The sequence below is a fragment of the Zonotrichia leucophrys genome, chromosome 4 (assembly GCF_028769735.1).
Source record: "Zonotrichia leucophrys gambelii isolate GWCS_2022_RI chromosome 4, RI_Zleu_2.0, whole genome shotgun sequence".
NCBI classification, from domain to species: Eukaryota; Metazoa; Chordata; class Aves; order Passeriformes; family Passerellidae; genus Zonotrichia; species Zonotrichia leucophrys.
The window spans coordinates 29,221,262-29,234,570 of NC_088173.1; the positions used below are offsets into that span (position 1 = coordinate 29,221,262).

Here is a 13,309-nt window from a genome sequence, read left to right on the forward strand (position 1 = left end):
ACAAAAAGTTCCTTATCCTATATTTTAGCCAAGATTATGGTCACCAGCATGTTCCTCTTAGCACAGGAAAAAAAAATGGACTTCAGTTCACCTACACTTCACAGAATATAATTTTCAAAAATAAATGACTGATTTAACAAACCATTTCACTTTCAAATTAGCCACATTAGGGGATCATGCCCTAAGTGCATGAAGTATGGAATTCCTACTTCTGGGAGGTCAGAATTTGAGTTGTTGTATATCACTTGCAGAGGTACACTACAGGCATGAGGACAGCTACAGCTATTAGAGACCTTATTCTAAAGATTTCCCAAGGCAGTAGACTGGCACTTCAGACAACCGGACTGTTTTGTTGATCTGCCACTGATCTGCCATGTGACCTTGAGCAAGTCTTCTCACTTTCCTCTAGCTCTGTTTCTCCTCCTACAATTTGCCTTATCTATTTAAATGGCAGCCTTTCTGAGCAGGGAATTTCTCACCTTGTGCTAGCTAGCAGTGCTTAGCTGAATGTGAACCCGTCTTCCTTGGGATTACTGTATTGCAAAGCCAGCAAGTAACTACCAATTAAAAGCACTAGTATAAAATACTAATAAGGTATTTTTCCAGAGGGGATGTTAGTACAGTCTGAGAAGCAGTGATCCCTCCTTCTCCACTATTTCACTTCTGTTGCTACAAGATGAAGCAACCAGTGCTGCCACTTTACAGTCAAAGTTTCTGGAGGCAAGCCTCAAAACCATGAAGATGTGGGGTCTAGCAGCATGAGGCAGAGCTGGCCAAGCTGTGGCTGCTGAGCTGCACTTGGCTCAGGAGCAGGTCAAATCCACTCCCATGCTGAGTTTTATCAAGGAGGATGAGAGGTGCTCCTAATCCTGGCTGTGAGTGAAAGTGAGCTTGCAGAGCTGCCAAGGCTCTGGCTGCAGTGCTGGAGCTCAGCCGCCCGTGCTGACAGCCCTGGGTTGGCAGTGTGTATTGTCCCAGGGGCTGGGTACCTCTGCTGATGGCCAGCTCCAGGGCTCACAGGCACACAGCCGTGCTGAGCTACAGACAGCAAAGCTCTCTCCCTGTAACCTGCACACACAGTGGGGAGCGGCAGAGGACAAATAACCCAGGTGGTTCCCAGCCCACCAAGACCTCTGTGCCTGAGGAGGTAACGTAGAGGCAGCTGAATGACATGACTGCTCAGCAGCGAAAAGCCACAGCCTGCCCTAGCTTTTCCAGTGTGGATAATTGTCACTGGCACTGTCTCAGTGAAATACACCATGAATAAGAACAGGTACAGAGTGTAGAGGCCTGCTTTAGAGTCCTGGGCTATGGTGCACCTCTCCAGAATTTGTAAGCAGGAGCCTCGTGTGTCTTAATTTACATGTGTGACACCTGTTCCTGAACATTGAAAAAAGTATAAAATTAAACCCTAAATGGACTTTTCTTCATCTTTTGTGGCTTATTATCCCAAGCCATCTCCAAGCAAACAATCTGTACAACCTGTAGAATCACATCCCACCAGACTTTTGGTTAGGGACTTAGATCTATAGACCAGCAGTGCAGGGAAGCTCTGTCTTCCCCCAGAATCAGTGGCATTAAACCCCTTTTGGAGTAGGGAGGTTGTCTGAGGCTGAACCATAATTTTTGGAGGGAAGGTGGCTTTTGGTGGTGATATAATATGTGCTACAGCCTATGTTGACTTTGGCAAAATTTATTGTCCTAGCTAGGAGCTGTTTGTAAGTTTGTCCAAAAATATGGAATGTATTTTACAAGCTAGGTGCGAGTTGTCAGCTTGCAGCACATCCACAGTAGAGCAATTTCCTTGGCATTCTTCCCATAAATTAGACAAATGCCCAGACTATCTAAGGCAGCAGTTCACTGCAGAGAACAGGATTTCTTAACACAGGTATGAGGAGAAATGTGCCTGCCTAACTCATCTGCACAATTTGGGAAGCTGAGGATTTCTCCCAAAAGGCTTGTATGGCACACACTCCTCATGCTCACAGCATCCATTTCCCAGCCAAGCAGACACTTTCCTCCTCCATCTGCAGGCTGGGGAGAGTAAGCACAGGGAGTGAAGCCTGTGCCTGTGCACACACTTGGCAAATCCCAGAGCTTTCTGCCTGGAATCCCCGAGTCAGTAAGCAGCTGGATTTGTATCCCAGTCAGAAGGCAGCTCTCAGAGGAACATCTGGCTCCAGTCTCTATCTTGTCTGCTGTTCCTTCACACATCTACTTCCTTAAAAAGAGCTTACTGGGGTGAGCAAAAGGGAAAACTGGCTCCAGGTCCTTTTGGCTACTTAAAGAGGACCACCCTGATGCACTGTCAAACAAAAGTTATATATTTCCTACAAAAAAATATAATACTTAAATAAGGGAGACAATTAGATGTAGTTGCCTATTGCAATGCAGTTCCAACATCTTTGGGACGACTCGGAAGTTTATATGTGCAAGAATGTGGACTGCTGCTCGCCTTCTCTTCAGTTTGATCTTCCTGGCCGTTAGAGAAAGGGCTCTGCACAGAAAGGAGTGAGTGGAACTTTTGGGTGCTTGGGGGGATTGTGTTAAATATTAAGCAGGGATGTCAGTCTGCCCAGACTTCCAGATGACACCCTTGTTTTGCAAATTGCCCCAAAAGAGGTTAGTGGCAGTATTTTTAGAGGCTCATATTGCTTAGTGTGAATGACAGCAGTTGAGTGTCTTCTGTGACAATTTCCAAATAAGCACAAGCCTAATGAGAAAGGAGAAGAACAAAGACCACTGCTGTGGGGCAACAGATTTGAGGGGAAAAGCTGTGATTTTGTGGTCAGTCAAATATGGAATGTGCTGATGGTTCTGTAAGATTTTCTAATGGAAAAATCATAAGCTGCAAATAGTTAAATCAGAGTTTCTGTTTCTCAGCAAACATCTTAAATTACACATAAAAAATCTCTTAAACACTTTAGCTTAAGAGAGGCCCTGTCTAGCTCTAGATCCTTTGCCTTTTGGGAATTTTGCAGCAGACCACCCACTGGGAAAATGAAAAGTTGGCATCTCTACCACTGTGGCACTTTTTCTGGAGATGAGCCCCTAAAATGCTTTGCACTTTTCCTTGGGAAGACTAAATGAAAAGGTCTGACTTGGTCAACTTGGTTTGACAAAGCAGGGAGGTATCTCATGCCACAGTACCTAAACTATTAGGTACTCTTTTTACATCTGTTTGGACCAAATGTGCTGCTTCACCCCACTACTTACATGTAATGTAATCAGCTCACACTTGTCTACAATTTCACAGAGAGACATGCTGTAGATGCCTTGTCTCAGATAATGAGCTAGTTGTACTAATTATATAAATCTGTCCCAGCCTATTAGAGTCTTTCCTTAATGATATTGCAGTGAGGTGGCTGCTTCATTCTGTGTCAGTTTTTCCTGTAGCTGTGCCTGTCTTTTTGATTGAAACCTTTTGTGGTTCCTTAGTGAAGGTGGCCAATTTCCAGTCTATAGGCAAACAAGCTGCTTTGTCTCCAGATAATTTTATGAAGATTACGTTTCTCACCAGAATAAAAGATATGGAGTTGGAACACTAATCTCATGCTTTAAAAACCCAATAACAACAACAAAAACTAAAATTAAAAATAACTTTTAAAAAATCCACAAAAAATAAAGTGTGCATTATGCATAGGAAGTAGAAGTAGATAGAAATTAGGGATTTAATTTGTCGGCCATATGCTGAAATGCTCTTACCAAGTCAACTGAGCATTTCACAAACACCAATGCACTTTTATCTTTACACCACATGGGAGACAACTGTTGCTCTAGTTAGGCAATTGTTGCTCAAAGGGTAGCTGAAAAAGAACGTCTGCATGGCATATGAACTACACAGGACCTTCCAGGTGCCCATCTCTTTTGGCGCACACCAAGGACCTTATGAAAATACACTGTAATTCCCTCTAAGCTTGCTTGCATGCCTGGGTTCCTTCCTGTAGTTGAATACGTAGGCTTGTTCAACATATTTTTGACTGCTTAAAGCGTTACACCAGTCTAGATGATCAGAATATGCACTTGGATCTGAAGGTCTTGAAGCATCCCAGATCCTTCAGTTTAAACACCATCTTGTCCATGTGTCTGAAACATGAACTAGTGCTGATGTCCTGCATTTCACTGAGTTCAGCATTTATACAGCCTATTTGCAACCTAGTTAGCTAGGCTCAGCTTCAGAACCTGCCAAATTTTAGGACAGGCCAGTAACACCATGGCCAAGGGCCCTCTGTGTAGAAGGATCCAGGAGACAGGGTGTGTCTCTCTGACCCTCTTTGTTAAAGGCAAGAGATAGGGTCACTCTACATTCCCATAGTATCCAGCAATTGTTTCACCCTCTTGGTACTGGGGCCTCAAACCTAACTCAGCCACCACGTCCCTTGGGGTTTTACTGCTTGCTTACAGAGGGAGTTGGTAAGAAGAGTTCATTTCCAGAGATGGAGATGTCCCGTCCATAAACACTTCACAGGGGAATATGAGAGAGTGGGAAGCAGCTGAAAGAGCGTTTACTACTGTGCCTCCAGTCAACAGCAACTCTTGGCAGCAGTCTAAAACAGCAAGAGCCCCTTGGGGTACCGTGTCCAACACCAGTTACTATGCCAGATTGCATGGCAGCAGTTTAATCACAGAGGCCACGGAGCCAGGATTGCATGTCTGATGTCCTGCCTTTAGCAGTTCAGCAGTGCAGGGCTGTAGCATTGTGTGTAGATGAGTGTCAAATACTGTCTTGGGTTTCTTGCCGAGATATCAAGAAATGCTCTTTGCGATTTTATACTTTTCACTCACTTGGCTGAAGTCCATGTTTCTAGCCTCAGATTGCGCATCTCCTAATAGACAGCAGGAGCCTTTTCTTTGTACCTCTCGGAGACCTCTGCACTGAGAACAAATCCTTGAGCAGGCACCTTCTCAAGCACCCTGCAGCTGAAAAAAATGGCAGGACAGGACTGCATTATTTCTTGAGGCTTGTTCTAGGCTTTGTTTTTTCCTTTGTAACAGCCTGACGTTCCTAATCCTCTGGGGTAATCAGGATGGGCATTCTGCCCACAACACTTCACACACTCTGCTGGTATATACATGTAAACTAAATTTTGCAGTGAAATTTATCAGAGGCCATGAAGAATAACAAAGAATAAATTCTGAGTATCTTCATTACCTTTATAGAATCTACGTTTAGACTACCAATTTAGCTGTCCCATTTTCCTTCTGCGGGCTTATTTCAATTAGATTTCTCTTAAGAAAGTGAAAATGTGCCACTAAAATAAATCAGTAAAACAAAATTGCCTGGGTTACATCACCAATGAATTAGATTCAGAATTATCACTCTTGTAACTTACCACCCCTGAGCTGATCTAGAGAGCATACAGATTTGTCTTAATGACAGCACATTGGTTTCGGTGGCATTGTATTCAATTGAGGTTTCTTGTGACAGTCACTGCACAGGACATCTCACAGGAACCAGAAATACCAGAAAATCTCCCACAGGAACCAGAAATACCAGAAAACCTCTTTTCTTCTACTCAAGCTGTTTCATCTTTTCTTATTATTCATTCTTTGGCTTCATTTCTCCAGACAGAAGAGAGAAGTAAGGGAAGCACTCTGCAGCTTCTAATGCAACGTGTTTCTAACATGCATCTGCATAGTGTCTGCTCATATCTGCAACCTCCATACAGGGTCAGCATGGTCTTCATAGCCTGGGCAGGATGGTCTCTTCCTTCCCCCATGAAAAGCCTTCACAGAGTTCCTTTAGAGGGTTTTCTCCATTTTTAATTCATTTATTTCCCTAAACATGAGACATATTCTGGTTCCAAACAGCTGATTGATTTCTTTGGCCAGAGATTAAGTAATCTTCCCATAAGATTAAGGGATTTTTTTTTTTATTCTAGGCACTGTAGAACCTCCAGTTATATTCTCCTTACCCAGCCATGCAAGATTAAATGAGCATGTCTAAGTCTACAAAAAGGGAACCTGTTCCCAGTCCTTCCTCTCCAGCCTTGGAGCCTGGTCCTGAGTCAGCATGTTCTGTGGGCACATGCTCCATTCCTGCTGTCTTCCAGTATGAGTCAAGTAGTTCTCATCCTGTTCAAATGCCATCGGAAGCCAGTGGGATTTATGTATATGCATACATGACCCATGTATTGGATCAACAAGCACATCACAGCTCCTTCCAGCACAAGGAGGAGAACACTACACTGACCAGTGTAGGTCCATAATATTTTCATGCAAACAATGCTTGCTTGGGCCTCCAAGCTATGTTATTTATGTCCCCAGAGCTGCCAGCTCTACCAGAGGGAATTTGAGTGGTCTCAAATAGCAGTGCCTGGCCATCACAAGAATTAAGTACTCCATTGTCCTGGAAAGAATTGTTAGAGCTGTGCTCCAGTTTCAGAAGCCTTTCTGTTCAGAAGACAGAAAAATGCAACATGTCCTGTGCCCTAGATAATTCAAAGGAAAAACCCCCTAAGTTCCTGAGAACCTACAACTGTCATTTAATGAGCAATAAGACCACTCTTTCATGTAATTAATATCCCTTTCTGTTTTGAAAAAAAAAACCCCAAACCAAAGTAAAACAAAACCACCCTGTCAGTAGGAGCCAATGTTTCTGCTTTGTGTCAGAGGGTGGGGTTTTAAACAGCATCTCAGGTGCATGGTCCAGGACTAAAAAACTGACCTGTGCTATGAAACATCCCTCCCCAAGTCCTTTACTTACTGAGCTACAGCTGTTGACATGTGAGAATGGCTGTCGCCCTGATCGTGTCACGCCAACATTATTTGTCAAGGATGTTGCCAGTCACCCACTGATTACAAGCTGAAGTCTCTGACCTCCTGGCTCAGCCAACAGCTACAAGTACATCAAGTAGGACAAAGGTGTCCCTTAACTTCCAAATAAACCATGAGAATAAAGCCCAACTGCCTGTTGGTGTTAACAAAACACATGGAGTATTTTTATCTCTGGAAAGCTATTTCCTATTTGTAATACTACTTGAAACCCTTTCCTAGTTTTCATTTGATGTTTCTTGCATTCATATATTTTATGTATCTTATTTTCATTTTCCAAACATTATTAAAAATGTTCTCAGAGTGACGGGCCTTGTGGTAGGAATTTCTGTTTTGGGAAAAGAATGCCAGAGTTGGAGGTTTTTGCCAGAAGGATGGGAAAGCTGAAGGAAATAACAATGACTGGGGCTAGAGATTTGTCACAGGGAGTTAGAACGTGAAAATTTACAGTCTGGCCATGAGAGAGTCCAGGCTAAAGCCATGAATTTATAGGAACCATTGCCAAAAGCTGGATGCTATTATTTTGCTCAAACTGTTTTGCTTTGCATGAAAAAAAAAAACTAAAAAAAATTTTGAGAAATGCCAGAGACTTTGGCTCTGCATATAGAAGAAAGAGGGCAGAAAAGCCACCTCAGTCTCCACTGCTCTTCCCATCCCAGCTGAAGGGTGGGAAGCACGCATGACCTTCCCTGGAGAAATCATGGGAATTCAACCACCCCAAACCTCATAGGGAGAGTTTCTGCTTGCCTGGGAACTGCCCTTGCACAGAGCACTGCCAGCTCAGACTCTGCTGACTTCAAAGAGCACCAAACGGGCTGGCACCCACTCACACCGACACGTCGTCCCCCAGCCAGGCAAGAAATTCCTTCACTCCTTAGTTCTGCATCCACCAAAGCAGATGCAAGAGTTTGTGGCTCGAAAGGCTGAAAACTGCATCGGCACAGGCTTGTAGATTCCTGCTCCTCTCCAGATAATGCAGTCTTGAAAGTGCCTATCAAGGTTCTACATAAAGGAAAGGCTTTATACTCCATTATGCTTTTACATAAAGGAAAGGCTTTATGCTCCTTTATGCTTTTATTGTCCCAGTGACCTTAATTGTTGGTGGAGTTGGTTTTTTTAATTGAATGAAACAAAGGAGTTCTCTTCACTTTTATCTTAAAACTGTGAGGTCTGGATCTGCTGGAAAATTACTTGTGAGACCTCTGGATCTCTTACTTGCACAGAAGTAGCCACTTATATTTATTGCTTTACATATGGCCACAATCCAGCAAATCACTCAGGCATGTGAATAACTTTCAGCGTGGAAGTAGTCCCCCGTGAGGCAGCGGGACTAGCACCACACTAAATATACGCATCAAGTGATGAGCTCGGCTCCACCCTCGTCTTTTCCCGAGCGCTGCCACTTCTCCATATACACACCCAGCAGGCCAGGGCGCTTGTTCCTCGGGTTCCTTTCCAATTGCATAAATCCCAGTTGCGGATTTGAGCTGTGGGCTGCTGCCCTGATGGCTACACTCCCATTGATCCTTGCCCGCGTCTGCCCACCGAGGCTATGCAGTCCTGTGCTCCAATCAGATTAGATAGTCTTCCTCTTTCTCCTTTAATCCCAAGAAAAATACGTAACGAATTTGCAGGGGGGAGTTTTATAGAGCCTTGCTGCAATGTATGAGTAGCTCTTCTTATCACAGGCGCAGAGACACAGACCCCTGGAAGGGCGGGAGCAGCAGGGACAGCTGCGGGCAGCCCCACCTTGGCTGGCCCCGGGGGATGGGGGCTCCTGCCGCCCTGGAGGGCTGAGGGCCGGGCCTGTCCAGCTCCTGTTTCTCCTCGCCGTAGTTTAGAGGGAGAAAGGCGGCCCCAGCGCCCCGACGGTGGCGACACTCGGTGGTTCCCTGTGGGGCTTCACTCTCCTCACGGGGAGGCGACACTGCATCCCAGGGCATGCGGACCCAGAGTTAGGACCGCAGCCAGCCAGCGGGATTTAGGGGGAGAGGAAAGGGGGCAGAGGAGGGAATGGCAAATACTGCGTGGCAACGGTAAGACGTGAAGCCGAGAGCACTAAGTGCATACCAGGATTTATAGGTGGAGTTTACAGGACGTTTTACTACAACCTGGGAGATGATTCATTTTTATACATAGCCTGTTACACTGCGGGGCCGCTCCAGCCGGTTAATGTTCAACGCGGGCCGGGCTGAGCGCAAGCCCGCGGCCGGGGAAGGGGCTGCGGCCATCGGCCTCGCCACGGCCCCTCAGCCCCTGGATTTGAGGGGGAAAACCTCAACAAAAGGTCAAACAGCAGCAGAGACTGAAAGGCGATCACGCCCCGCCATTCCGATCAGGCGTGGGTTTCACCGTCGGGGTCTGTGCGTGGCCAGTCCCAGCCAAAGCCTCTGGAGCATCCCTCTCATTTGCGGCCAGCGGCTACAGAGCACGGCCCGCACAGCGCTCTGTGTGTGTGTGCGCACATGTGTCTGTGTGTCGGTGTGTAAAATACTCACGTGTGAGCAATAGGTACGCCTGTGTGTGTTACACGTGTATGTGTGCGTGTGTGCGCGGGAGTGAACCTGAGACGCTTCCCCGCTGCATCCCGGCTTGGTGGGGAGCCGCGCTGGGCCGGGGCCGGGTCTCTCGCACACTCTCGCACACTCTTTGCACACTTGCGCACACACAGGGACATGCACAGGGCTCACATGGCTCCTTCCTCAGCGCCGTGCCGGGCAGGCGGCTGCCTCCAAAGGGCGCTCAGCTCTTCGTCACTGCCGGAGCGAGGCACTCGCGGCCTCCTGCTCCGGGTGGGCTACTGGGCAGTTTGTGGCTTTTTTTTTTCTCAATATCTTTTTTTCCTTTTTCTCCTGGTATTGGGTTGTCCATCAGCCGCGTCCATACCCCGCTCCCGATGGGAGCCCAGCCCCGCGAATTGCGCCTCTCGCCCCAAACTCCCAGGGATACACCACTGTGGAGTCGCGGCCGCGCAGGGCCTGCCGAGCCGCGCCCTCCCCGCGTGGGTCCGGCCCCGGCTCTCGCCGAAGCGGTGCCGCGGGACCTGTGCCCACCTGGGTGACGCTGCCTCCCTCCCGTGGGGCCGCCGACCCTGAGGCCCCGCTCGCTCGCTGCCACCGCCGGAGCTGCCGGGCACAGGCTGGTGGCGACCCTGCGAGGTGGCGGGGCCGGGGTCGGGCCGGTGCCCCCCGCGCCGTCACAGCCCGCCCCCCGAGAGGGCAGGCTGGGCTCGGGTCCCTCCGGGGCTGCGGCAGCGTTTGCCCTGCCCCGCCTGGCTCCGCGGCGGGGGGAGCGACCCCCGCTGCCCCCTGCGCTTCAGGGCGGGCCGGGGTGGTCACAGCCGCAAGGGAGAAAGCGACCAAATGAGCCACCTCCATCCCTGAAATCGCGGATCCACCAGAGGGACGTTCGTCGAGCGCGGCCGGAGAGCTGGCTCCCTGCGGAGGGGCGCGGAGCGCTGGCTCCGTTCTGCCTGCTCCCGTCCCGCGGGTCTGCCTGGCACAAGTGGGGCCGAAGTCCCGAAAAGCGGCTTCAAATGCCTTTCTTTTTTTTCATTAAAAACCCCCAACAAAACAAAACATACGCACGAAAAACAACAACAACACCCCAAACAAAAAAATTATTCCCTTACAGCTTAAAATTTGCACGTTAGAGTTTATTTTATTTCTCCTCTCTTCCTCTCTTAGAAGTAGTTGCAGGAGGCCGGAGAAATTAATTCCAAAAGGGGTTTGCATTTAAAAAACTTCAGATTTAGCAATCAATTAGTCCGGCATTGTATGGAGCTCTGAAGGTGTAAATCCTTCCAAGTTTCTGGATTATTGACTGTTCCGCTCTATCGGGTGCCTAATATCCAGACCTACACATGTAATACGCGTACCAAAGCAGACATTTAGCAAGGTAAATTATACGTTCCGAAGAAGCGTGTTAGCGCCAGTGCCGTGAGCCGGTCCCCTGTCCTCCCTCCTTGTTTTAAGCCGCCATGTGAGACCCCCCCGCAGCCCCGTCCGCGGCGGCGGGGGAAGGCGGGCTGAAAACCTGCAAATACCGTCGCCTCCGCTCCAAAACCGAGCATTATTGAAATAAAAAAAAAAAAATGCCCCCGAAACGCGGCTTTATTGAAGAAAAAAAACCCCAAACAACAAACTCTTCCCCGGGCTCAGATGTCAGCTATTTTTCAAAGGAAGTTGTTTCCCTCCAAAAATGCTAATGAATGTCTAAGAGGGAAAAAAAAAATTATTTTATTTTATAGGTAGAAACAACTGTACAGGTATGTAAAGATCGGTATCTCACTGGTTTGGGAAAGTACACGCGGATAAGCGCGGCACGTACGAAAAACAAAGCAGGGAGAGGAGAAGGGGAAGCACAGACAATACCCAAAAGGAGATACATCCATATCTGCGCGTCATTTTGACCTTTGCGGGGCGAGGCACTCCCCTGTGACGGCCGGGGACTCGGGCACGCCGCGGGGGTTCAAAGTGCGGGAGACACCGTCCGAAAACAAAAGAACGGAGCCGGGCCGGGCCGCGGCCCCGGGGCGCCGGTGGGGAGACGGAGCCCGAGAAGCCCGGTCCCGGCTGGAAGGGGCGCGCTCCGGCTCCGCGGCCGCAGCTCCGCTCGGGGGCTGTGGGGGCTGCGGGGGCCAGCGGGACTGTGGATTGGGATGTGGATTGCGATGTGGATTGGGAGGCAGACGGCGCTGCCCGCTCGCACGCCCGGCGCGGGGGGTGCGCAGCAGGCGGCCTGAATCGGCCTTTCCGAGGGGCGAGGGGGCTGCGAGGGGGCGTGAGCCCCTCGTCTAACCACTCTCCCCCCGCCTCTGCAAATAGGTATTTTGCAAATTCCCCATTTCGTTGTGGCTTTTTCTCCCCCTCTTGGCGGCCTCCATTGTTCCAGGTTCACGCTGCCACCGCCGATAAGGAGAAGGAAAGCCCCCGGAAAAAAAAAAAAAAATGAAAGAAAAGAAACCCCACCACGACCCAAGATTTTGATTTACGACCTAATCAAAACATTATATCTTTGGTCAAGTGGCGCAGAAAAATGATGACCCTCAAGGCTTCAGCTAGGGGGAGAAAGAAATTCAGACTACTCTCGGAGTGATTTATGTCCTCTCTGAGCGGTCACGTTGATTTTTCATCGTTTGAGCCATTACACAGTAGAGCGAAAAACTCTGATCCAATTTTTTTTTTTTTTTTTTTGGTCCGGAATCGGTATATATTATTCTTCTAAATGTACATGTGTATACTATGTGCTATATATCTAATATTTCTCCACGCACACACAGATTCTACACATGTATATACCGATATTTTTTAGATACATATGTTTATATTTATATTTATAAAAGAGGACTATAAATAACCAAAGCCACCGAGAAGAAACGAGAGCCGAAAAAAGCGTGTAAAATACCGTGCCGATACCCGCAGCGATCCGCTCGCTGATTTCCAAGCCCGTCCCGCCGGGAGGGTTTGGGCAGAAGAGCTCTCTCGTTTCTCCGGCTCCTCTGATCCCCGAGGGGGCTCCCGGCCTGCCAGCCCTGCGCCGCCGGCACCCTCAGACCTTTCTCCCGCAGCCCGGTGAGAAAGAGGAAGAGAAGGAGGAGGAAGGGGACATTTCTGGCAGCCCCTGGCACTCACCCGGGTGAGGTGTTGACATGGTGCGGAAAAACCGAGGGGAGCGGCGTGGGTCGGAGAGGCGGCGAGGCCGGGCAAGCAGGGGGGGCCTCCCACCTCCCCCCCGTCCCGAACACCGAGGTTCTTTCTCTCCACCGACCCCCTGGCAAGAACACACAGAGGAAAAGAAAATAGAAAGTCGCGTAAAATATTAAAATAATTTTAAAACCCCCAACCTTGCAACAAAATAAGACAGAGAAGAAAGAATCTAATAAAAAAATGGGACGAGGAAGAAAAAAGGGCGGTAAAGAAAATAAAAATAAGGGGTGTTGAAAGAAAATTTAAAAATGATGGGGAAAAAAGTGGAGGCTGGGGTTTGCCCACGCTGCAAGCGGACCCACGGGACAGTACCCTGATTTCGTGTGGGGAAAGCATTGTCCTCGTGGGAAAGCGCAGGGCGCTGACCTCTCCCCTCTCCCTCTCTTCTCCGCTCCTCTTCCCGTGTAAGCGCTGGGGGAAGGAGCCCTCGGCCGTGCCCGCCCGCCCCCGGGCTACCTCGGCCGCTCCTCCCGACCTCACAAAGGCGCGCAGCGAGCGCGCAAAGGCCGCTCCGGGATCACGCTCGCTCTCACCGCGGTTTCCTCCCTGCCGTCCCCTGCGCCCCTCGCCAGTTTACGCGCCTGCGGAATTTCTTCGCGTCTCGATATTCCCTCCGGATCCTGCGGCTGCCCACCCTCTCGGCAGCCCCTCCTCGCCCGCCCGGGGTGTGAGCCGATGGGAGGGCCGAGCAGCAATTCATCTTGATTTGTTTCAATTGTCTGGCGATGGCAAAGTTATAATCCTGTATAATTTCACGAACAAGCAGGTTGAGAATGAATGGGTCAATATTATTTAAAACAAAACACACGAGAGCACGACCTTTCCCT

General features: G+C 48.8%; 1 protein-coding gene across 1 annotated transcript; it reads right to left on the reverse strand.

Annotated features, from left to right (window-relative positions):
* Positions 1-11,202: 11,202 nt before the first annotated feature.
* LOC135447369 (uncharacterized) lies at positions 11,203-13,182 on the reverse strand. Its single transcript, XM_064712304.1, has 4 exons — positions 13,060-13,182; positions 12,795-12,957; positions 12,408-12,546; positions 11,203-11,674 (listed from the first exon to the last, which is right to left on the reverse strand). The coding sequence occupies exons 1-4, from the start codon at positions 13,180-13,182 to the stop codon at positions 11,245-11,247; spliced, it is 855 nt and encodes a 284-aa protein (XP_064568374.1). The 3' UTR covers positions 11,203-11,244.
* Between the last annotated feature and the right edge of the window lie 127 nt (positions 13,183-13,309).

What these genes read in the sequence shown, in the direction of transcription:
- LOC135447369 (XM_064712304.1), bottom strand. Translation starts at nt 13,182, where the DNA reads ATGAATTGCTGCTCGGCCCTCCCATCGGCTCACACCCCGGGCGGGCGA. An exon ending in CGAAGAAATTCCGCAGGCGC is followed by an intron (nt 12,958 to 13,059) that starts GTAAACTGGCGA and finishes CGCCTTTGTGAG; the next exon opens with GTCGGGAGGAGCGGCCGAGG. An exon ending in TTTCCCCACACGAAATCAGG is followed by an intron (nt 12,547 to 12,794) that starts GTACTGTCCCGT and finishes TGTTCTTGCCAG; the next exon opens with GGGGTCGGTGGAGAGAAAGA.